Source organism: Coturnix japonica, chromosome 16, assembly GCF_054131305.1.
Source record: "Coturnix japonica strain WE chromosome 16, WE-NBRP24, whole genome shotgun sequence".
Classification (NCBI taxonomy): Eukaryota; Metazoa; Chordata; class Aves; order Galliformes; family Phasianidae; genus Coturnix; species Coturnix japonica.
In genome coordinates this window covers 2,797,400-2,821,523 of record NC_140678.1, presented here as the reverse complement: position 1 = coordinate 2,821,523, position 24,124 = coordinate 2,797,400, and the positions used below count along the sequence as shown (strand labels likewise).

General features: G+C 51.9%; 2 protein-coding genes across 21 annotated transcripts; one reads left to right on the top strand and one right to left on the bottom strand.

The window, feature by feature from the left end:
• Window positions 1–558: 558 nt before the first annotated feature.
• On the top strand, window positions 559–17,689 carry SLC25A42 (solute carrier family 25 member 42). Of its 18 annotated transcripts, none has more exons than XM_085517789.1 (9): window positions 3,753–4,282; window positions 4,580–4,660; window positions 6,814–6,936; window positions 8,339–8,450; window positions 10,675–10,700; window positions 11,447–11,613; window positions 12,256–12,372; window positions 12,859–13,010; window positions 13,403–17,689. In XM_085517789.1, exons 1-9 carry the CDS (start codon window positions 4,124–4,126, stop codon window positions 13,726–13,728), a joined length of 1,263 nt encoding a protein of 420 aa, XP_085373915.1. In that variant the 5' UTR covers window positions 3,753–4,123; the 3' UTR covers window positions 13,729–17,689. The 18 variants fall into 18 exon arrangements, 12 of the variants coding, with proteins under 12 accessions (XP_015742079.2, XP_085373919.1, XP_085373921.1 ...); XM_085517788.1 differs by having other exon boundaries at window positions 4,577–4,660; XR_014935071.1 differs by lacking the exons at window positions 3,753–4,282; window positions 4,580–4,660 and adding an exon at window positions 559–628 and having other exon boundaries at window positions 12,831–13,010.
• A 1,749-nt stretch (window positions 17,690–19,438) lies between these two features.
• TMEM161A (transmembrane protein 161A) lies at window positions 19,439–23,073 on the bottom strand. Of its 3 annotated transcripts, none has more exons than XM_015886592.3 (12): window positions 23,038–23,073; window positions 22,717–22,834; window positions 22,547–22,627; window positions 22,076–22,173; window positions 21,848–22,004; window positions 21,463–21,614; window positions 21,333–21,393; window positions 21,033–21,176; window positions 20,790–20,903; window positions 20,477–20,651; window positions 20,313–20,409; window positions 19,439–20,221 (listed from the first exon to the last, which is right to left on the bottom strand). In XM_015886592.3, exons 2-12 carry the CDS (start codon window positions 22,812–22,814, stop codon window positions 19,965–19,967), a joined length of 1,434 nt encoding a protein of 477 aa, XP_015742078.2. In that variant the 5' UTR covers window positions 22,815–22,834; window positions 23,038–23,073; the 3' UTR covers window positions 19,439–19,964. The 3 variants fall into 3 exon arrangements, with proteins under 3 accessions (XP_015742078.2, XP_032296846.2, XP_085373913.1); XM_032440955.2 differs by having other exon boundaries at window positions 22,717–22,820; XM_085517787.1 differs by lacking the exon at window positions 22,717–22,834 and having other exon boundaries at window positions 22,547–22,672.
• Window positions 23,074–24,124: the final 1,051 nt, after the last annotated feature.

Sequence of the window (24,124 nt, the reverse complement as noted above, 5' to 3'; positions counted from 1 at the left end):
CCCACTGTTATGGGGCAGAGCAATAGGAAGAGCTGCAGAGGAGACCCCGAGGTCCTGAGTTCCAATGGACAGGAAGGCTGGCCTTGGTTTTCTGTCTCTTTTAGCCCCAATTGAGGCACTGTTAAGGGACAGATGGGGGTGAAAGTGCTGCGGGGCAAAGCCTGACGGGGCCACGGCTGCGGCTGAGCGTGGCGTGACGCCATGGGCACACATGGGCCGGGAATGGACGACCTGTGTGCCCCAGGGGTCGCTACAGCCGAGTGTGACCCATGGTGCTGCCATGTGTGGGGTTACACGGCACCGCCACGCGGGACGCGGCTCGTGGGTGTCACAAACACGCGTGGACACTGCGCGCGATCTGCGCGTTCCATCCCCGCGCAGCGCAGGGCGCACCCCACCTCTCCGTACCTCTCCCACCCCACCGCCCATCCCGCCGCCTATTGGTCGCCTCGTCTGCCCGTCTACCGCCGCTCAACCACTCAGCTCGCACGGCACCGCCCGCGCCCCTCGTTCCGAGGATGCGATTGGTCAGTAGATAGGGAAAGCCCCGCCTCCCGCGGGCGCTGCGGGGGAGGCCTGGCGGCCGGGAGGCGACAGCGGTGCGGCGGCGCCGAGCGGAGCGGAGCCGGTGAGTGCGGGCCCGGCCCGGCCGCTGGGTACGGCGGTATGACGGTATAACAGCGGTATCACGGTATAACGGCACAGAGCCTGAGGGTCGGGTGAAACCGCTCTCGGACACGGGTGGTTATTGCTGCGGCCTCGCGCGGGGTCACCGCTCCGTGCGCCCCTCGGCCATGGCCGAGCTGTGGGGGGGTAACGGCCGTGAGGGGGCGGCGCTGCTCGAGTCCGGTTCGGTTCGGTTCGGTGCGGCCTCTGCTGGGTCACTGCGGGCCCGACCTGGCCCTGTGTGTCCCACTGTGTCCCACTGTGTCCCTGCGTGTCCCACTGTGTCCGTGTGTGTCCCTCTGTGTCCCTCTGTCCTCTGCTGTTACCGTGTGTCCCCGCCGATCCCGTCCCCGTGTCCTCTGTTTTCACCCCCATCCCCTGTCCGTCCCCATTCCCTGCCCTCCCCGCTGTCCCCTCCCGTTCCCTCCCGTCCCCCCGTGTCTCTGCCGCTCCCCCCGACCCCCTCGGCCGCTGCCCACCCGGCTCCGCTCCGCCCCGTTGGCTGGAAGCCCCGCTCGGTGTCTCGATGCAAACTCTGCTCGTCGTTCTGCTTCTGAAGTTGAACGTGAGTTCGATGTGGAAGGTGTTAAACGCTGAGCTCTTTTCCAACTAAAGCTTTCATCTCTTTCCAGCCCAAACTTAGTGGCTTTCCCTCTTTCCAGCACACAAGAAGGGTCCCAGGTTGTGTTTAAGACACACGGAGATGTGATGTGAGGAGTTGCTGTGTGCTGTTCTGCTGTCTGTGCTGCACTCAGTGCCCCAGGCCGGGTGTGTGATGCTGCCTGCACTGTACGGCCCTATAATCCATGCTCAGAAGGGTCCGGGATGGCTCTGTTTGCTCACTGCCACCTTCCTGCTGGCAGTTAATGGCACAGAGAGGGTTTGGAGCTTCGCTTGGCTCCTGTCATTGATTGCAGAGCGTGTTGTGGAGATGCTGTGTTTTTATGATGTGTTTCTGATGTGGTTTGGAGCGTTTTGCAAACATTCTGGGTTCCAAATGACTCCGGTTTGAGTGTGTTTGGGAGCAGAGAGGTGTCAGTGGGAGCAGGCAAGGGGACCAACGGGCTGATGGAGGAACACCGACCTCCTCTGGGTGAAATAATGGGATGTTTGGGTGTCCCAAACCCAAGGGTTGCATTCTGAGCATCATCCCACCCCAGCAGAGCCATGAGCTCTCAGCAGGTGGTTTTGTCTCCCTGGTTATTGCATAGGAAGCTGTTAATGTTGCCTTAAAGAGAGTAGCTGTGTATGGGGCTGAGGACTGACCAGGCTGTTGCATTTCAGGATCTTTCCAGCCCCAGCAGCTGCTTCAGATTCAGGCAGAGGACTTTCAGCCCTTGACAGCACAGTGGGATGAGTCAGGAGCTGCAGCCATCGCTTTTTGTTCACCTGCAGCTGCAATCTGCACATTGACTTGGGCAGTCCCAGCGGGGTGTGTTTTGTGCAGAGGTCACTTGGAATGTGAGACGAGCAGCGGTGCAGCCGTGAGTGTGTTCATCTGGTGGGGCAGATGGGTTTGGTACAGGTCAGACGGGTTTCCTCTTAGGAAGAAGCTCAGCAACCAGCAATCACTTTCTGCTGCTAACTTTGCTCCTAACTGTATGAAGCTGCACTGAGGTTTACAACGATGCTGCTGGTTCTTTCACCAAGAGTAACACAGAGATATTCCCAGTGTCTCATGTAAGAAGATGATTTCTTGTATGGAAAGCTGAACTGCAAGGTCAGCAGCTCACTCCAGGCGACAACATAGGTGAGTGCTGGAGATCTTTGCTCCTCCTCACTGCACACTGTGTCTGTTGGGCTGTAGAACTGCACTGAGCTCTGCACTGCAGCTCAGCAGCACTGGTGCTCATGTAGGGAATAGTGCCCACCTGTGGCTTCTTTCTTAGTCTTTGGGTTTGTTCTTTGTTGATGGGATTTCAGCAAGGAGATGATCATGATTGGTTGTGTGTTGAAACAGTTCTGGGCAAAGATCGATTGCTCCTGGTTGTCTGGGGGTTGTTCATGTTTTGGATCCTGCATCCATTTATCTGAGTGGAGGCAGGAGGAGCATTTATTCTTTGCAAGGAAGCAACCCCATAAAAAACTAAATGCTTCCAGGTACCTTCATTTAGTGAGTCTTTTAATCAGGCTGTCAGCGGCTCTTCCAAATTGTGCTGACAGCTCCTGTACAGACTTTTAAAGGGAAAGCACAACAGGCTCCTCCTAGCTTGTGTTTTGGGATTGGATCTCTATGCACCCGGAAGATGGATATGACTGATGGGAGCTGAGCCTGCAGGGCATCACTGGGTTTGATTTTTAATGCCTTAATCAAACTGGAAGGCAATGAGGGACCTCGGGGGAGCACACAGCCATAGTTCATCCCCCTCCTCCTGTGGTTTTTCTGAGATGCTTTTGCTCCAAGGTTGAATTTAAGGCGGCTGTGATTGCAGTGCTGCTCTGCCTCTGTCAGCCTCAATTGCTCAGTTTAACTACTGAAGGGAACCTAATGGAGCAGCTTCCCCAGGCTCTGCTTCACTCCAGCCTGCCTAGGAAAGCGGGTGAGGGTTTCTGCCAGAGCTCTCCTAGCTTTATTTTCCCTACTTGAACTGTTGTTGGTGATGCAGAGACGTTAATGGCACTATAAAGAAGTAAAAAAAAAGAGATAAATCCAGAAGTAGATAGCTGTTAATTAACAAAGGAAGCTGATGGGTCCGGATGGAGTCATGCAGGTGACTTCACCTCTATGGAACTCAATGGGGCTTTGATTGTGGTGGGTTGGGTGCCCCATAGCAGTGGGTGCATCCCAGAGAGCAGCAGTGGGTGCTGTTGCTGGTGGCTGTTTGCTTTGCAGTATTCCTGCAGGAGCAGTTGTGCTTTGTGACAGGCTGGGATTCTATCAGGAGCATCAGATGAATGTGGATTTTGGTGATGTCCCACCAGCAGTCTCTGGGCCGCGTGCCTGGGCTTTGCTGTGTTGTGATGTGAAGCTGCGATGTCTGGGGCTGCTTTTGTGGTGAAGGTGCTTTGCTGTAAACAGGGATGTTCAAGTGTGGCAGAATGGGAGTGCTGGGATGTCAGTGAGCCATAGGGGTGGGTGGTGGGATTCCCTTCTGTGCCAGCTGTGCCATCAGTGCCAACCCCAGCCTTCCTCTAGGCCTGAGTGATGTCAAACCAGACTTCTAAATAAGGCTTAATTGTGAGATATGGGGATGGATCCCAACCTCTGAGCCTTTTCTTCAGCAGTGAGACTTTAATTCTCAGCACCAGACCTGGTGAGTTTATGCTTGTTCCTTCATTGTGCTGCTGCTCTCTGCAACGCGTTTCTTCTTCTGCTGAGAAACAAATTATCTTAAGACGGCGTGATTTCAAATGTGTGCTCAAATGCAATGGCTGGAGTAGCATCAGGATTGGATTCACCAATGGCCTGGAGAGTCAGAAATGTTTTCCTTCATATCCCTGATGCTTTGGACAGCAAATGGGCACCTGCCTGTCTTCCTTTTGGGAAGGAAGGAAGGGAGAGACATCTGAATACGTTGCTTCTGTCTCACCTGCCCTCTTCATTAGAATCACCACCAAGAAAGGCAGAAGGTCAGACTTGTTGGAGCATCCATCTGACATGATTGAACTCATTCAGGTATTCATTAAGTGCTGCTGGGAGGTAGCAGGGAAGGAGTGACGGTGTGCTCAGTGTCCACGTGCAGATCGTGTGCTGTGCACCTCGTGCTGTGCAGGGAATGGTGCTTGGTTTAGCACAGAGCTGCTCTGCACAGCAATGGGGCTCAGCATTGAGATGGGGGCTGCCCTGGTGTGTGCCCCCCATCTGCACTGTGCTCTGATTGCTGCAGCTGGGTGCAGGCCGTGGGCTGTGCTGTAACAGCACCACGGGTGTTACTCATTAAACCTCTTCAACTTTTGAACTCGTGTTCAGCAGCAGTTCTCCTTGCTGATGATCCACCCTGCCAGGGGATGGGACAGCTCTGCTGAGGGGGTCCTCTGTGGATCTGCAGTGAGGGTTTGTATTACAGCCACTGAAATAGCACAGCAGTGCATTACAAAAAGCAAATCTCATCTGCAGCTTTGCTTTTCTCTTGTTCCCCGTGGCTTTGGAAGCGATGAATGTGTATGGGCTGGATGGAGTGTGAGGGGTGAAAATCACGGCCAGCTGCTCCGTGTTGGGTTTCTGTGGGTTGCTTTACAGCCTGATGCACATATATGTACGTGTGTGTATATATGCAAGATAAGGTCTGCTTTCTAATGGCTGAGCCCTATAAATCTGGACTGAAAGTGAAAAGCAAAGCTTTATTTTCTGTCTGTGATGTGAAGTCAGCATCCAACCCACCTCTGAAACAAGGCACTGCTGCATTGCTTTGCAGGGAGCAAATGGGGCAGCAAGGAATAGATGCTGCTTCCATGTTTAAGGCTCCACAAGTATAGGGCTGGCATATATGTGGACAGGTGTTGTAGGATCAGGGCATGAGGCACTGAGGGGAGAAACAGCTCTGAATAGCATCAAAGACAAGACTGTTGAGTAAACAGATATCGCCTTTATGCATGTGCATCTTCCAAAATAGGTCTAAGCTTAATAATAGCAGTTTAGGATTAGAGGTTTCCTTTCAGTCATCTTTCAGAGTCCCATTTTAAAACAGTTGCATGTTGAATTCCAAAGCTCTGCAATACGAGTTCTATTTCGGTGGGTTTATTTTAGGCAGAGATCAATCTGATATTGTGACCTACATTTATCCCGGGGATAATATCAGCCCAGGAGCTCTCCCTGCTTTGCTGAAGGGCTCTGCTTTGCAGTTCCACCTCCGTGAGATGAGAGGGAAATAACAGGTAGTAATTAGAAACATTGCATTCATCAGGATCACTCAATGAGGACCCACACCCACCGTGTGGGGATGTCTATGCATGTGGTCTGATGGGACCAGATCTCCACAACAGAACATCCCAAGTGCCAACGTTGCTGCTTTGGGCTCTCCTTCATTGCATTGTGGAGTTAATTGAGCAGCATCCTGCGAGCTCCTCTTTTGGAAGACACCCCCCAGGAGCTGTGAACTTGCCTTGCCTTCCTGAAGCTCCAGCAAATGGTGTTAAGGATAGGAGGGGTGTGAGCGTGTGGGCTGCATGTAGCTCCATCACCCCCAATGGGTCACGCATTGATACAGCCAAGGCTGAGCGCTTCCTGGCTCTGTGTTAACATCTCTGCTGCAGCCAAGGGGGGTTTGAGAGGGAAGTCTGGCACTAATTTATGAGAGTGATGCGGGAGGAAAAGAATAAAATAGGTCAGCAAGTCTGAGAGGTGCTGACAAGCATTTAATGGCTGGAGATTGTTAAAGAGGAGGAGAAATAAAAGCTCTTCAGGTGATATTTTAAGCAAGCTGTTGTGCCTCTGGTTTCCCAGGCATGGGATGGGGCAGAGATGAAGCAACTTGCTGCAGGATGCAGTTGGAGAATCCAGGTTTCCCAAGCTCACATTCCTCGAATGGATGCTAACTCTATGGAATGATGGCTCTTGGAGCAGAATTGTTGCTTAGAGAGCAGATCTTTGTAGCTACACCCCATCTGTGAGTCAATGCAGAGCTCGGAGGGCCATCTTTCACTGCAGCTGTGCAGGAAGGGAGCTCTGCAGCCACCAATGTGCTGTGCTCAGCGTGCTGCTGTAATGTCATCCATGCAGCCCTTATGGCACGTGTGGGGCTGTATGTCCCTTAAAAATAACCCCCAGTGCCTTGTGGCAGCCTTTGGGGATGTACTGCTAGAAATATTCCATTTTCCAGATCTGGGTTTTAAATTTTTATATGCCTTTTCTAGTATCCGAGTGATGCAGAACAGTTGGAATGAGTGGCAACCTGAATGTTCACTGTAAAGCAATGGAAGAGGAGAGAACAGGGTGGATTGCTTCACCCTTAGAAATCATCCAATTGGTTTTGGACCTTGCAGCTGAGTTCCTTGGGAGAGAAAAGAATGGATATGGTCAATGAAGCAGTTTTTAGGTAGCACCAGAGCACTCCCACTGCCCCGTCCCTGTCATACACACAGTTGTATCTCCAAGGATAGTATTCTGGAAGCTGGAGTTGTCCCTTTCCTTCCCTTCCAGCTACTTTATGACCTGAATATTTGCTACCATTGATGCTAACATTTATTTTGTTCTTGTTTTCCAATCAGGAGCCAGTGCCCTTCTGCCCACTTGGAAGTGCAACTGGTATGGGTAATGGTGTGAGAGAAGGTCAAGTGGATATCAAAGGGCAGGATGTGGAGCCAACTGCATCAGCTCATCTTCCAGCAGAGGTATGAGCAAGAGTTTGGGAGCTGTGTGCTGTGGGGTGAGCCAAGAGCTGAGTGACTGCAGGGGATCTCAGTGGGATTTAGGTTGTGAGTGCTGAAGAGGCTGCAGTGTATGTCCAAACCATGCAATGTATAACTGAGCTTTGAGGATGGCTGAGCATCTCCAGCCCTTGGGAAGGGGCCGTGAATGGCTCTGGGCTGACAGGCAGGCAGGGTTGTCTCCTCATTCAAGGTTTTGTCTTGTTAGGTTGGAGATGGCAGAGCTGGGAACAGAGCCAGGGGTTCTACTCTCAGTGCTCTCAATGCTCTCATTGCTCTCACTGCTGTCATGCACTCCTGTTAGGAACACCAGAGGGGAAGGTGCTGCTGAACCTTGCTCTGGTTTAGCTCAGGTTTTTTGCTCATGTGGAATGACTTTGCTGGAGGAATGGAGCCAAAACTCAGTCTGAAGTTCACACAGTGCTGCCTGTGCGCAGGACACCAGATCAGCAGAGATTGATTCCCTTCCATTTTCCCCTCTGTGTGTTTTTGTAATAAAAAAAATTAATGTTTTAGCTGGGAAACATGCTGGTGGGGAGGGGAAAGGCGTTAACTCCTCCACTAAAACACAAAGCATATCAGAAGTTAACATTCTTAAGCCTCAGCTTGGCTTGTCTCTCATCCCATAACCTTCACGGTGTTAGATTTCAAGTCATTTACTTGCTTTCTGCCCATGTGTTACGAGAAGATAGCTGCTTTATAAATATGAGCTGTGGCAGGAATGTCAATAACAGAAACGCTTCCATTCCATTTATCATAGAGGGAAGCCTGTCGTGTTTTATTCCTAGGATCTCAGGGACAAAGTAGGTTTGTGTGTTGGTGGAAAGGCAAGAGAGAAATACACTTTTGTGCATGGTTAAATCATAAGCAGTCACATTGCCTGTAGAAATCTCAACAGGGAGAGAGGAAGACCTTGGAACTTTGTGTTTTGCAGACACTTCTAATCTTTGTTATTCGTGATCTGGTCAGGAATTTATTGTGCTTGGAATTTACTGTTTTGAAGGGAATGTTCACGTTGCCAAAACACCTGCACGGGTTTTTAGCTGTCTCAAGAGAATCAAAAGCCACTCTTGTTGCATTAGCAGGTAGGGAACATTTATACACTGGGCTTAAAGGGACAGAGAAGTCCTTGCAAACAACCTGACAAAACAATTTAGAGTGATGCAGCATTGAGATACAGCACTGAAATGCGACTGGGTTGCTGTATCATGGAGCTAATGGGAAAGACTGCAGGATAAAGTGGATGCTCACACCTGAGTTTGGCTCCCCCATGTCCCTGGGTGGGAGGAAATGCTGTAGCAAAGATAAAGTATTACAACTCCTCTTTAGGATTGACTGTGCCACACTGAACAATGCTTTATTTCAGGGTGTCCAGGAGCAGAAGAAAGTACTTAACTCCCTGATGTCTGGTGCACTGGCTGGTGCTGTTGCCAAAACTGCAGTAGCTCCACTGGATAGAACAAAAATCATGTTTCAGGGTAAGTTCTGTGGCCTTTTACAAGCTGCTCTGACCTTATTGCTAACAGAAACCAAACCAGCTCCAAACGTATTCAGCCAGAACTTCCCCCAACCTGAAAGGAGTGGGTAGGATGTGACAGAGAGGTGACACTGCCACAATGCCACAGTGCATTGAGTCTGACAACCTATTGTTTGGTTTTTGGTGGGATTATTGCAGATGTCAATCAGCTGTTCATCTGGATGGTGTTCCTGGATTCAGGTCTTGTGGTAGTCAGCAAGAGCTTTGCTATTTCAGTGCAGCATGGTGCACGCACTGCTGGCTGGGGACAGTTGGCTGCAGCTTGTGAGCATTCCATGCAATAAGGGAGGGTGCAGAGCAGCTGGATGGTGGAAGAGCTGCATTTGAGGGGATGAATTATAGCACTTCAGATTTCTGTGCTTGTTCAATTTGGAGAAACAAAGTGAGAGGGAAAGGGAGCGAGGTTAGGTGGTAGAAGTCGGAGGAGGTGATGGAGCTGCTTGCTCACATGTGCACTATATTTCTGAGAACAGTTGTGTTTTCTTCCAGCTGAATGTGGTTGGAATTGAGGTTGGTTATGAGAAGTGTTTACAAGAGACAGTGAAGCTGGCATACCTAGCTTTGTATTGCAAAATGCTTTTTGGAACCCTTCAACTTGCTGAGTATCACCATCAGTTACGCTCTGAGTTGGAATAGAAAAGGTTCATGCATGGAGTGGGGTTTGGGGTTCAGCCCCACCATGGGCTCCTCTCAGTTCCCCCATTTGAGCATGAGAGCCACCAGCTGTATTCATCACCCTGACGGGAAGGGCCCATCCAATTGGTAGAATAAACATTTGGTGAGGCCAGGAGTTTTTAAATCCAGTTGACATCCCAGATTAAATGAATTGGGTAGGTTTACTGTAATCCCTGGACGAGATTTAATTTTAAATTGACTTTCATTTGACGTGATTTCCAATCTTGGCGTGGCAGGGATATAGATGAGGGAGGTGAGGCTGCAAGGAGCTCAGCCTGGGCTGGCTGCAGCTGTGGGCTGTGTCTGTGAGCACTGAGGACGTGCTGTGCTTCCCCAGCAGAATGAGCATTGCGGTTCATCTGAGGTTGGGATGTCAGGGTGGATGTCAGGATGGGAGCTGTTGAATTGGGATGAGTCATCAGCTGTCCATATAAATCACCATTAACACATCCAGCCCTGCGTGTTGTGCAGGACCTGTTTGGTTTGGCCCATTAAACTTACTGCAGAGGATATGACTGAAAGTTGCCCGTTCTGCCCAATTTCCTATCCAGTGGGTTTCCCACTCTATTTCTGTGCTGGAGGCTTCCACTACAGCCCCGTTCTCTTTCTGTAAGGAGGGAAAGCATCTTGGGGTCATGCAAACATGGGAGGTTGTCCTTTGATCTGAGGACTGAGCTCCCATGGGAGTGGGGAAGAGGTTTCTTTTCCATTGCAGAGTCAGCTCGGAGCGGTTATCGGGGTGGTTTTAGTTATTAAAAAAAGGCCTTCAAAAAAAAAAAAGCTTTGAATTGCATAAAGGAGCAGCGCAGTGAAAATGTATTTGCATGTGATTGTTTGACACACTTGAGAGGTTACAAGTCTCAAAGGAGTTTGAAAGAAACTGCAACGGAGACTTAATTGGAACCACGTTTCATTAGCGTTGCTGTCCGGGTTTTTCGCCTGGGTTTCCTTCCTGCTGCAGGGATGTTACAAAGCAGGGCTGCTGCCTGCCAAATAAAGCTGGCTTCCCCAGGCCTCCCGTGTTACATACTTAAAGAGATGCTGTCAATTTGAATGGATGCAAGAAAAGAAACGGAGTGTTCATCTGGGTTCTGCGAGGATGAAACCATCGTAGCGTGGAGCTCCGCTAACAGCACTGTGCTGGGTGCCACTTTGGCATTAGGCTGCAACCTGTGTGCAAATGTGCTGCTCAAATCCGTGCTTGGCTCCTGCCCTCCTTTAATTGCTGTTGTTATTTGCTTTTTTTAGCCCTTTAAATTAAGAAGTGACAAACTGAATGTTTTTTGCAAAAGCAGATGGAGAAATGAACTCCTGCTCTGTTGGGCAGCGTTGGTGAGCGCTCACCTTGCTGCTTACAAAGCATCTCCATCTTTTTGTTTATTGCATTAATTCTTCCGCTTTTAATTGTGTTTCTTAGCTCAAATATGCCCTGTGGTTTCTTTGATCCATCTAAAGTGTATTGAGACCTAACGCTCGCTTTTTCTTTTTAGTGTCTTCAAAAAGATTTTCTGCCAAGGTGAGGTGATGTGTCTGTCTCCCATTCACCCCAAGTGTTTGATTCATGGTAGTAATATCAACCCTAAAAGCATCTTTTGTTTGTTTGTGACTTACCTGGGTTGAAAGAGCACAGAGGGAAGGACTGGATATAGGATTTATAGTACTCTTGCTGATGTTTTTTGCCTGTTGCCAAGCATGGACAGGACCCAGTTCTCATTCTACATGTCCTACCTGTGATATGGCAGCAGATGTGACTTGGAGCTTTTCCCTTCTCCTGTGGTTGCTTCCTTCCCACCCCCCCAGAGCTGTTTCAGGGTGTATAGGAAATGTGAATGTGGGTGCTGATCCCTCTCGAGGCATGCTGTTTGTTCTGCTGCATGTGCATTACAGCTATTCCATGTGTGCTGTGCTAATATGTATAATCCAAATGCTTCTGTTTTATACTAAGAAGATTAATTTGGGTTGAAAAAAAAAACCCACCAGTCCAGCTCTGTGCTTTCCCCTCAGAGAGCAAACAAAGATGTAAAGCTCTGTTTTCCCAGCTCCTGTTGTTTTTGCACTAACTTACGTGAATCAGTCTCCCTAGAGAAGAGGTTTCAGTTGTCTCATTTTGGAGTTGGGGCTGTAACAGCTGACACCAGCTTGCTGGGTTAGGGGGCAGGAGGGCTTTGGAGGGGTTAAGCTATAGGGTCACCTTTTCCCCCTCTATTGTTTGGGCTCCTCTTATCATGATGTCCCATCTGACCTTTGCTCCTTTGCCTGCAGGAAGCCTACAGGCTGATTTATCGCACCTACCTCAACGAGGGCTTCTGGAGTCTCTGGAGGGGGAACTCAGCCACCATGGTGCGCGTGATCCCTTATGCTGCCATTCAGTTCTGCGCACACGAGGAGTACAAGCAGCTCCTGGGGAGCTACTACGGCTTCCAGGGAAAGTAAGATGCAACGTGGCTTTGATCCTTGCAGAGGAGGATGGAGCATTTTGTGGGTTGCAGGGAGGGAGCACGATTCTCTGCTTTTTGCAGGCCTGCTGGGCTGGAAGCTCTCAGTGCAGGGTTGTGCAGCCCCTCTTTGCAATGGCTTTGCAGAGCAGTGTTCTGCAATGGGGCTGAGCAATGGGCTGGGTTTGTAGTCCTGCACATAGGAGACCTTTGTGAGAGGACTCTGTTTTTTTTTCTAGAGGCGTGAGCAAGAAGTGGCCTAGATGTTGAGTTAATGCTTCCCTATGCTGAGAGTGGGCAGACAAAGCAAAGAGCATTTCTTTGCAGGAGAAGTAACAAGACCCAGCCTTTTGCTGCTAGCTGAGCCCTTCTTAAGTGCATGTGGCCTGAGCCTCTTGCTCTTGGGCACACAGTGTCTGAGACACCCCAGGTCAGGTGTGCTGTTCTCAGCATCCTCTGAGACCTCAGTTTGGGATTGCTGTGGCAAACCACAGCTGCTCCAACCCGTCCCCATCCAGCTCTCTGAAGTACACAGACAGGGAAGGGATTCGGTAGCTGGTAGAGTCCTGCTGAAAAGCCACACCGCATTACCATCTCCAGGTGATCTGTTTGGTCTCTTCTCTCACCTTACTTTAGAGCGCTGACACCCTTTCCTCGATTCATTGCTGGCTCTCTGGCAGGCACAACGGCTGCCATGTTAACCTACCCCTTGGATATGGTCCGTGCTCGAATGGCTGTCACGCCGAAGGAGATGTAAGTGCCTAATGAAAGCAAGTACCACCACCACGAACAAACACAGAGCTTTCTTTTTAAGGTCAGATGGTTTTATTCTCATTTTCTGGGTCACTTCTTGCTCAGAGCCTTTGGTGTAATAAACATTGTTACTGCGTGGGTCTGAGCGCTGATGAAATGCCCAAAGCCCTGGTTAGTCCTGGGACTGGAAGGAGATGGATACACAAAAACCTCCCTAGAAAAACCTGCTTGTTGGCTTGGTAGGAGGCCAGCAGGCACAGTGCCTGGGGGAGACCGAACAGAGAGGACAGCATATTGCAATAGGGCTGGAGGAGAGCTGGGGACTGGCTTGTTGCAGATAGGTTTCTGAAATCCTTTCTGAGCTGCCTGATGAGCTCAGAGCTGAATTAATTAATTGTTGATCCTTCAGAAAGCTCTATTGAAACATTACCCGGATGTGTGGGCACTAACTAGCGCAGGTTTGGTTTTCCTGTGTCTGCATGCTAGGTACAGCAATATTGTTCATGTCTTCATCCGAATATCCCGAGAGGAAGGATTGAAAACACTGTATAGGGGATTTACACCAACCATCCTTGGAGTGATTCCGTATGCCGGGCTTAGCTTTTTCACCTATGAGACGCTGAAGAAACTGCATGCAGGTAACGGATCCTTTGTTTTCTTGGCTTTCAAATGAAATGGTGAAGGCTTTTGGCCAATTTCAGGTGTTTGAATAGCGTGGTGCAAGTCCCAGCCTTGAAGCCAATTGTTCAGTCCTGTGCTTGTGCAGGGTGTGCCCTGTGCCTCCCTCTCCCCAATCCCTGACTTAGAAGAGGGCAAGCTGCAGAACAGCAGCATTTCTATCTCTTGCCTTCTTTCAAGTCCTGTGCACAGAGAGGACGTGGTCACTTCCCAAGTCAGCTAACATCCAAATTGGGAACAACATCCCGGCAGCGCTGGTGCTGGGTCCTCTCTTTGGCTCTTGGCCCACTTGACCTCAGTCACACAGTTGTGACAAGGAGCTTTCCACCCTCTGCTGCTTTCTCTTTCTCAGATCACAGTGGGAAATCACAGCCATCCCCTCCGGAGCGGCTTCTGTTCGGTGCCTGTGCAGGTTTGATCGGTCAGTCGGCTTCTTACCCCCTGGATGTGGTTCGCCGGCGAATGCAGACAGCGGGGGTTATGGGACACACGTACAGTTCCATCCTTCTCACCATGCAGGAGATTATAAGAGAAGAGGGACTAATCCGTGGTTTGTACAAAGGACTCAGCATGAATTGGGTCAAAGGTCCGATTGCAGTGGGAATAAGCTTCACAACCTTTGACCTGACGCAGATCCTTCTCCGTAAATTACAGCACAGCACTAATGTTGAAAGGTAGTAGCTTAATCCCCACAGCCCTCGCTGGAGAAAAGTACAACACGTGTAGAAAGAGCAATGCTAGCATTCCCTCACTCTGTACGTGCTCTCCCGCAGCTGAGAACCCACCTTTCTTCTTTGTTTGTTTGTTGTCGTTTGGTTTTCTTTTGTTTTTAATGAGCCTCCGTGTTGTTTTGAAACCTCAACCCACAACTAAACCCTTTCCTAAGTGAAATCCTTTCCGCCGCTCCGCAGAACGGTGTGTCCTCTACAAAAGCTGCCTCGTCCTCCTGCCTTGTCCTTTGATGCTGGGAGTGGAGCCTCTCAAACAAACAACAGTGCTGCTGCGCTCCACGTCTGCTCTCTGGGTAGATGGAGTGGGGATGAGAGAGAGACAGAGAGAGACAGGACTCAGTGCTGTTGGAATGAACTGCTGAATGTGGGAAGTGAGCACAGCTCCTGGAAGGCGGTTCTTACTGTGCGCTGCTGGAGGCAGTCTGCCAAGTGCAATATTCCAGTTAATCTGTTGGGAATTCCACGTTCCAATGACCTGCGAGCACTGAGCTCTGTAAAACAGGACACAGCAGGATTGAACAGGTCCGGGTCACTTCTTTTCTTCTGGAAGCTGTTTGTGTGAGCTCTGGTTGGAAGCTCTGCCCCTTTTCAGATGTTCTTTTTCATTTCTGGGTTGAGTTGTATTAAATCTCCCTTGCGTGCAGCGTTCCCCTGAGGTTACCAAAGACTGTAGGCAGCAGGGGAGGAAAGTTCTGAGCAGTTTTGTATATCAAATTCTCATCTTTGTTGTCAGTGTCATTGATGGGGGCTGTGCCTGGAATCACAGACTGGATTGGATCAAACCACAGTAGTGCTTTCAGGTCTTCAGAACCCTTCTATTGTCATCGTGGTCCTAAAGGCAGCTGTTCTCCGAGGGATCTGGCAGGCTGTAGTGCCCTAAAGTAAGAAAAGGAACTGCTGCATGGCTTCAATTTCCAGCAGTTATATCCTTCAGTATTATCACTGCACGTCGCAGGAACAAACGTCTCAAAGATGCACATGTGATGCAAGTTGAGCTGCACCCAAAGGCTGTTTGGTTGCAGCCTGGTGGCCCTGCTTCCCTACAACCTCACTGTCCTTTGGTGCCTGCTGTGTTCTTAGTTCATATTCAAAACCGTTTGCTTTCAATCCTCGAGTTCTTCCAGATGGTGTCCTCAGGCTCCACAGTCGGTACCAACCCCTTGAAACCTACGTCTAGTGCCAATCATTTCCATTTGCAATTTGAAAATGAACTGCAGAGCACCTTTCATTGTTTCTATTTCCAGTCAGGCTTCGGAGAAGCAGAGATCTGAAGGTGGCTTTGTTTTATGTCCTGTTCCAGTATTAAATTTGGAGTGCGAGAGGTCACAACAAGCTTTAGAGTTCTCTGGGAATCCCATTCCACAAGCCAAGATGAAAAATCCCTTTCCAGCTGATACAGCCCATGTAGAGGGGAGATAACGTATAGAAGAAAAATAAGGCATCATTTAAAAGCTGTCCTTCTCTGGTGTATATATTTTAGTCACTGTAGTTTGAGCCTCATGTCACGGCTTTATTAATGGGAATGGAGGTAATTGCACAACTGGTAGGAATAGCTTTTTCCTTTCTTTTGTCTTTGCACTTGTTCTTGGGAGCATAACTCGCTTCTAATGCCAAATATTTCCCTAGGAACTGAGCACTTGAGCTTCCATTTGGTGGATGTGACAGGCAGCATCCTGCAGTGTTAGTATGCACGTTGATTCCACAACACAGGGATCGATCCTACTGTTATGGTTGTGGATGGGCAGGGTATGAAACTCAGTGATTTCTGCCTCTGAGCCCACCAGTGATGACTTCCATTGTGAAACTTGACTGCAGTCACCACCTGACCTTGTAATTAAATGTTAGGTGTCGTTATACAAGTCGTTAGAGCTGATAACCATGAGTTCTCTATCTTCTTACTCTATTGCCAATGGAAGATGATCAGCTGTTTTCTTCATTGGGTGAAACGTTCAGTCCTTTGCAAGAGCTCTGATTTCTTTTCTCCAATGGAGAAGCCAATTACTTCTGCTCTTGCTTTGGTCTCACTTGGCCAGGTGAGGGCCAGGCTGGGGCTTCTTAGCAGAAGGGAGGTGCAGACCAGCAGTGAGGAGTGTCAGCAGTGGCTGTTGTAGGTGTGTGCTTTCATGTCCCACCATACATACAGCCCACACTGGGTTCTCACTCAGCTTACAGGCTGCTGGTTCAAAGCACAGCCCTTTCTGCACAGATGAGTTTTGTAGCAACAGCAGAGGAAGCTGAGCTGTGCTATCCAAGCTCAGGCAGGCTCCTGTGCTCTGCACTACGGTATGTGGATGGGGCAAGCACTGCTTGTCTTATCTTTGTCTTATGAGGTGCTGAGTGTCACCGAACCCCTGTGGCAAGAAAGGTGGCTTCGTTCTTCCTGGGTACTGACTGAGAAAGGGTTTACACTGCATGGCTGTCCTCTTGTTTGGGGCTGAATGGGGGGAGAGGGGCTCGTAGGGCACCTCCTGCTATGCTGGGCATGCAGCTGGAGTGTTGGTGAATGGGAATCCTATGGAGGGGATGGTTTGTGACACCCTGCAGCCTGGCTGGAGCCCAAGGGCTGAGCTGAGGATGGAGACTTGAAGCACAGCCTGGCTCAGAAAGTGCTGAGCTGAGGGGAGTTGTTCCTTCATTAGCAGCTACACCTGATTTTAATTCAGTGATCTGTTAGCCAAACACATCCCTCCAAGTTCTGCAGGCTGAGCACTTATTGAGAGAGATCTGAATTCACTCTGTGATTGTTTCGGTGCTTTAATTTCTTGGGCAAAAGAATAACCGTGTCACTGCTTCGGGCTGTTCTGAATAGTTCTTTCTTTTCCCTTGGTTTGAATGTAGAAGAGGAGAAACAGGGTGTTCTCTTCCCTTCTCTTAATCTTTGCATGAATTGAGATACGTTCCAGATCTCTGTGCTGCCCAGAATGAATGGCCCAGGAGCTCTGGGCACAGTGATTGGGAAGGGGAGGTGCCTGTGTGCCAGCCAAGAGCCATTCCTTCAGCTCTTAGAAAGACAACCAGTCTAACAGGAATATCCTCCGGTTCCTCTTTTCTTTCAGATTCATTTACTACCCCCCAAAATTCAGTTCCTTGCTTTAATTTTCAAGTCACGCGTCTTACTTTTCTCGAATGCATTGCTGCCAAACGTTCACATTGCTTTTTGGGTTGGTTTTTTCCTTCGCCTTTTCTTCCTGCTTCTGCACCTTTAGTTCTGCACTTGCACTTCGAGAAAATCAGGTCCAATGAAATGCATCTAAAATAACAAAACTGGAGCTTTGATAGGGATCCCCGTAACAGTCCTGCTTACACACATGGAGGCCTCTGCGTGGGGCAAGAAGGTAAAGGCATGAAGTGATGGGGTACAAGGTTTGGGGAAGGATTTCTTGCCTGGCCTCACGCCTTTCCTTGTCTCACTGCAAAGCATTGCTGCTCATCAGCTCCTCTTTGGGCACCTCCATGCGGTGCTGTGCTCTGTGCAAGCAATGAGGGGAGAGCTTGTGCTGCAGGCAAGGATAGCAGGGGCACAAAGTGACTCAAAGATGAGCATTATCCAGCCCTTTTCTCCTTGGCTGGTGCAGAGGAGGAAATCTGGGGCTGTGCTGCACAACAGCCTTTGCTATTGCAGGGCTGGTGCTTCCCACTCCCCTCTTCACCCTGTGATGGACGCAGGGTGTCCCAGCACTGCTCGCTGCCTGTGTGGTCTATGCATCTATTAACACAAACACTGTTAAATGCCTTTTGTCCAGACGTGTCCTCACCATCGGTGTGTGTGCGTGTGTCGATTTCTGACCCGCTTTTCTTGGATCTGGAGTTCTATTTTATTGCAGTGAAGACACTTTGGTATATAATGTTTATATATTTTAAGATTTGTGCCAAGAGAGGATGTATATTTAATAAAAAACTTAATTGACTTTTGCAGGCTCTGAAGGGCCCCTTCTGTTGTACTTTGATGGACTGAATGCAGCCATATCAGGGCTGGGGTTGCGTGTCCTCCTCGTGGTTCTGCCACCCACAGCTCCCACCTGAATGCCCAGGGGATGCTTTGGAAGATGGGGAAGAGCAGCTCAGCAACTGCTTTAAAGCACAGACTAATGCTGTGCCCATCCCCAGTGCTGCAGTGTGGGATGGGGATGGGTGTGCAGTGGCAGCAGGTGGCACTGTCGGCTTAGCCATGGCCTGGTGACTTCCCCCAAGTTGGGGTCCCCCCATTCTGTTCAGCCCTGCTCAGTTCTTGGGGTTTTCAGTGCTTTCAGCTGCTTCTCAAGCCTCATGTGGCTGTGGGGTGGTGATGCTTTGCTGTCTCTGCTCCTTGCTGGGCAGTGGGGATGAATCCAGCCCCGTATAACAGCACTCTGCTACACCCCAGCTGCTGCTTCTATCCTGTGAGTGAAGGTTGGCATCTCCTCCTCTGCTTGGGGTTTGGGGTTTGCTTCCACAGCCGTGTTTGTGCTGCTGAGCACAGAGAGAGCTGAGGGTCAGCACTGTGCTGCTGCTCCGAGCAGGATGTGGGCTGTAAGGGTGGCAACGGGATCCCATTTGGGGTGGGAACAAGGGGATCCCATGTGGGATGGGAGCAGGGATTGCTGCCTTCCTCCCTGCCCTGGGGTATGAAGGACCCCCAGGAGCTTATTGGTAGGTGTGCACAATGGGAATAGGGGCAATAAAAGGCCAGCCCCAGGTCACAGCAAGGCATCCTGATGCCAACAGAGCCTCTGCAGCACAAAACTGTCCCAGCTGCTCTTCAATGCTGAGTGCAGCCCTGAGCCCAGCCCGTACCATCACCCAAATAAAGCAAAGATACAAAGAGTGAGATAATTCTGGGGGAGAGATAAAGACAGAGGGGGCTCTCTTGTATTCGATGTGGCCCAATTTCAGTGCTGGTGGATCTGTCTCCTGCTCTTGGCGAGTCTATCAGTCATCGTCCCCGCCTGAGAGGGTCACGTCTGGGCAGATCTCTGGGGAGGAACTGTCTGCATGTCTGACTGCAGCACAACCCCAGGCCTTAGCAACCCTCCTCCTGCTGCCAGTGCTTCCCCCAGCTCAGCCCCCGGCTGCTTCCTGCACATGCTTCAGGAAAATTAGATAAATGAGCCATCAAGGCGGTTGGGCTGCTTCTTAATGGGACAGACCTCTTTGCATCCCGGCCCTGGGGGAATCCTCCCTCCTTGCACCTTTCCTTGCTCCTTGGTGACGGTGCTGCTGGAGCTCAATTTCTCTTTGCTTTCTGTCCATCCGCGGTGCTGCTCTGGGGCTCAGCTTTTCCCATCTCTCTGCAAGAGGGGAATTTCCCCTTTATTCTTCTGCAGTTTGGAGGCTGGCTGGATTAGCCCTGTTAACACCAGGCACAGAGCTGCCTTCTCATCTCGGCCCTTAGCAAGAGGGAATTAAGACCATTACAAGGCTATCAAATAGGATCAGAGCCCCTCTCCTTTCTCTGAGCAGCCCAGACCTGCTAATCCTTTTACATGCTGCTGGACCGGCACCCACCGTTCCTCTGCCTCCAGGAGCCCATTGGAGCTGCTCGTCCCATTCCCCTTAACCCCGTTGGGATGAGCAGTGCCATATTGGCCTGGTTGTGTTCTCAGGACAAGCCTTTTCCCCTTGCTGCCAGAGCAGGGGCTTCAGGGCAGCACAACACAAAGAAAGCAGCAGCTCCAGGATGACCAAACGAGCTCCGGGTTATTTATTTCTAAAACAATCCACAGCCAAAGCTGCTGGACCGAAGGATTTCACACCAAGCAGAGGGACCACCCCAACAGCTCTGACCCCATTGGGAGGAGCAGAGACCCTATAAAAACACACACACTCTCAAGCCAGGGGAGGCAAACTACGCAGAGCAAACCCCGAAGTCTGTTCCGGGAAGGGAGGCTGCTGCCCCAAACCCGCTGCACTGTGCCAGTCCCTGCTGGGATCCCTGCTGGCAGCAGAGCTTTGGGCAATGGTTTAGAGCAGGCAGCAGCAAACCCCACTGTGGGAACCTGGCTCCAATGCCACTGCATGGGGCTGGAGCGATGGGGACAGGCACAGCGGTGATGGGTGGCAGAAGGGGAGTCCCGCCAAGAGCCGGCTGTAGGAGCATCCCCATATCCCACAGGCACATGGAAGCAGGGAAGCCAACCGAGGCAGGAGCGAGGTGACAAACACCCCACAGTTACGGGACACGAGCAGCGCTCCCAGCTCCCCCAGTCAGGACACAGCCAGGTGCTGGTGGAAATAGAGGCCAAAGAGGCTGGTGACGACCTGACACGCAGCCACCCACCAGGTGAGGAAGGCAAAGAGTCCACGGAAGAACAGTGGGGTGAGGATGCTGCCCAGCACACCCGTGATCTGCTCCACTGCCACACGCACATCCTCCCCGTCATCCCCACCAGGATGTGATGCTGCCACATCCACCGCCACAGGGACAGGAGGGGACTCCGGGTACAGCCCCCACGAGAGGTGTCCTGTGGGGCAGAGGGGCCAGCAGCCAGGGATGGGCTCTGTCCCCATATCCCCCAGCCCTGAGCTGCACAGCTGGACCCGGCGGTGACTCACCCAACGTCTTGAGGAGCAACACACAGTGCAGGGTGAGGATGATGGGCCCCAGGTACTGCAGGCTGACCACGGGCACGTAGCAGTAGATCCTGGTGATCTGCACACAGTTGACCATCAGCAATGTGGCTCACAGCCCCACCCGCAGCCCGGCCCCCCGCACGCACCTTGCGCTGGATCTCCACGGCTGCAATACGTCCAGCTTCCTTCCTCATCTGCTGCACCCAACGCTCGGCCAGACACAGGTAAGCCTGCAGGTGGGGACGGGTGGCCGCCAGGCGCAGCCCACAGAGCCCAACCACTACCCAGAGCCGTGCTGTGTTGTAGGCTGAGTCCGACAGGCTGTTCAATGGGGAGAGGATGGGGCTGCTGGGGGGGTCCCACGCTCCAGAATCCCCCATGGAAGGAATGGGGATGAGGTGCAGCCGTGCCTCAGTTTCCCCTCAAAGGAAGGATACTGCCCCCCTGTGCCGCACTCACATCTGAACCGTCTGTTTGCCCATGGGCGCGTGCAGCAGGAAGTCCCGTGAGATGGGCCTGATCCACATCACCACCACCAGAACCGGAGCCAGGAAACTCACGTGGAGCAGAACCCTGCGGTGCAGACATCAGCCTTTTCCCCGTCTCCTCCCTCTCCCGGATCCCCTCATTCTCTGCCACCATCACAGAGCTGGGGGTGTCCCAGCCCTTGTTCCCCATCCCCACTCTGCAGTGTCACCCAACTGGGACAGGGGTTTGTCGGCTGCCATCCGGAGGGCGTCGAGGTGCGTCTGGGCCAGGCGCAGCCCTGGGAAGGTCAGGCAGGCACCCAGGAAGGAGCAGAGAGCCACCAACCCCAGCTTGAAGGCCAGCTTAGCGAGGGGCAGCCTGCAGAAAAACAAGGGCAGGTGGGGGACCGGCCTGACCCCAATCCCACAGAGCCCTGGGGGACCCTCAGCCCTTTGGGTCACAGAGGGAGAAAGCATCGTTTTCAAAGCAAACTCCAATAATAAGCCACCATTTCCCATCCTGAAATCAACTCACGTCCAATCCCACCCCCGCGGTTTCAGGATGCTCTCCAGGTTGTTGCTGACGCCATCCAGCCCTGTGAGCAGCACACAGCCATCAGTGGGTGCCCAGGGTCGCCCTCCTCACCCCGGCCCCCTGCACCCACCGGGCTCCAGGCCAAACTCCAAGTAATCCTCACGGACCACCAGGACCACCATGGCCAGGAGGAGGAAGAAGAAGGCGAAGGTGAGGCAGACAGAGCGCTCACCGCCCTCCTCTGAGCGGAAGTAATGGCGCATCACCATGAAGAAGACCTTTCTGGAGGCAGGGGAGGCTTGTCAAGGAAATGGGGGGCTGCAGGGATGACCTTCATGCCAGTGGGACCCCTGCACCATCCCTGCCATTAGGCCTAAAGGAAAGGCTCCTGTTAGGCACAGCTCAGCAGCAAGGCTTTGTTAGTCCATCCATTTATACACCTTCTACCCCAAATGATGTTCCAATGCGAAACCAATAGGAAAAGGATCACGTGGCAGCAGCAGGAACAAGGATACATGGAGAAGAAGACGGTGAGCAGGCACCAGAGCACCCCGAGGTTCATCTCCCTCTGTGGCTCTACCAGGCAGCTGTAGCCCTCAGTGAAGACATACACAGCAGTGGCATAGACAGCAAAGTCCACAAACCATTGGTACTCCAGGAAACAGCGCAGCACTGCGGGTCGTGAGGGGATGTGGGTCACCAAATGGGGCTGTGTGCAGGGGGAGAAGGGTGCTGGGAGGTACCGAGAGCATCCACGGCGGTGATGGGGGAGGTGTCCAGGTGTAGGTCGATGTCACGGGGCACCGAGAGCGGCTTGTCATCTGTCACACCATTCATCCTCCTGCAAGGGATGGGTGTGGGGAACTGGGCACAGAGCTGGTGTGAGCCTCATGTCCCCCCAGCATTGCACATCCCTGTCTGGAAGCTCCTCATCATAGAGTCATGAAGGTTGGAAATGATCTCTAAGATGGACAAGTCCCACCTGACCCATCCCCATCGGTCCCTCCCATTGCTCTGCCCCATACATGGAGGGATGCTCCAAGGTGTGATTGTTGTGACCCAAGTGGCACCCAGCCTTCCTGAACCCCACTGACCTCAGTCCATTGATGCAGCCTGATGACACCCTGAGGACCCCCGGCCCCCAAAGCAACTCAAGGGGAACCCAACACTAATTATCCCTCCCACCACCCCCGCTGGGTGTCTGCATTGCTCACCTGTCCCGTTTGCTCTTGGGGCGCTGCTTCCCTGCCAAAGCACGGAGCTCCTCTTCTGATGGGTGCTTGTAGCGGTGCAGGCTGCACAACAGCGGGCATCAGTGGGGTTGTGTGTTACCCCAGACCCTATAGGGTGTGGGTAAGGGGATGGGGGGGGGGGGGGTCCATACCTTCCATTGCAGAGCAGCCAGCGAGCAAAGGAGCAGTGAGGGGCCAACTTCTGCATGACGCTGGCTGCCAGCAGACTCACCACCACCTGCACCCCCATCACCGCCTGCACGGGGATGGCTTCAGGGGGGGGTGCATTGCTGCAACACCCCCGTCCATGCACCCCCCTCCAGCACATGCTCGGCTATGCAACCCGGTGCATGAACCCAGCAACACCCCTATGCATATTGGAGCACCCTGAGCATGCAAGGAGCATGCAACCCCCCCTGTCCATCCCAGCTCCGAGCATTCCCTTGCAGCCATGCACCCCCCACCCCGCTCACCATGCTGGGGTCAGCGCAAAGGCAGCTGCAGGAAGCACGCTCTCCACCGCCTCTCCCCTCTAACCAATCCGACGCCGTTCTCCTAATGATTGGCAGCAATTTGGCCAATGGAGAGGCAATAAAGCGGTGGGGGTGGGTCCTCTGCTGGCTGCATGTTCCGCTGTCGCTGCCTGCTGGGAGCTGTGGTTCCGTGTGTGTGCATCGTGCACGTTGTGAGCTGGATGTGTGTGCACTGAAGGAGGCTTTGCAACGCCACGGTTGGTGTGATCGGAGTGCAGAGCTGTGCACGGCTCTGTGTGCTGCAAACCGTGCCGTGAGTCGCTGCGTGCGTTGCAAACTGCATCGTGCATTGCAAACCGGGCCGTGCATTGCAAACTGCATCGTGCATTGCAAACTGTATTGTGCATTGCTAACCGTGCCGTGCATTGCAAACTGCATCGTGTATTGCAAACAGCATCGTGCATTGCAAACAGCATCGTGTATTGCAAACTGCATCGTGCATTGCAAACTGCATCGTGCATTGCAAACTGTATTGTGCATTGCAAACCGCATCGTGTATTGCAAACAGCATCGTGCATTGCAAACAGCATCGTGTATTGCAAACAGCATTGTGCATTGCAAACTGCATCGTGCATTGTAAACCGTGCCGTGCATTGCAAACTGCATCGTGCATTGCAAACTGCATCGTGCATTGCAAACCGCATCGTGCATTGCAAACTGCATCGTGCATTGCAAACTGCATTGTGTATTGCAAACAGCATCGTGTATTGCAAACAGCATCGTGCATTGCAAACCGTGCCGTGCATTGCAAACTGCATCGTGCATTGCAAACAGCATCGTGCTTTGCAAACAGCATCGTGCATTGCAAACCGTGCCATGCATTGCAAACCGTATCGTCCTGTCACTCCGGGGTGACCCGGGCCCAACACGGTGCTCGGCAGCCCCTCACACTCACCTCTATGGGCACCAATAGGGGGTAGGGGGGGTCCCTGGGTAGGGGGGGGTCCCTGGTGCTGCCGGTGCTCCCGGTCCTGGCGGAGCGATGCCCGGGGGTTGCCATTGATCTCCATCATCCGGGCGGTGGGAT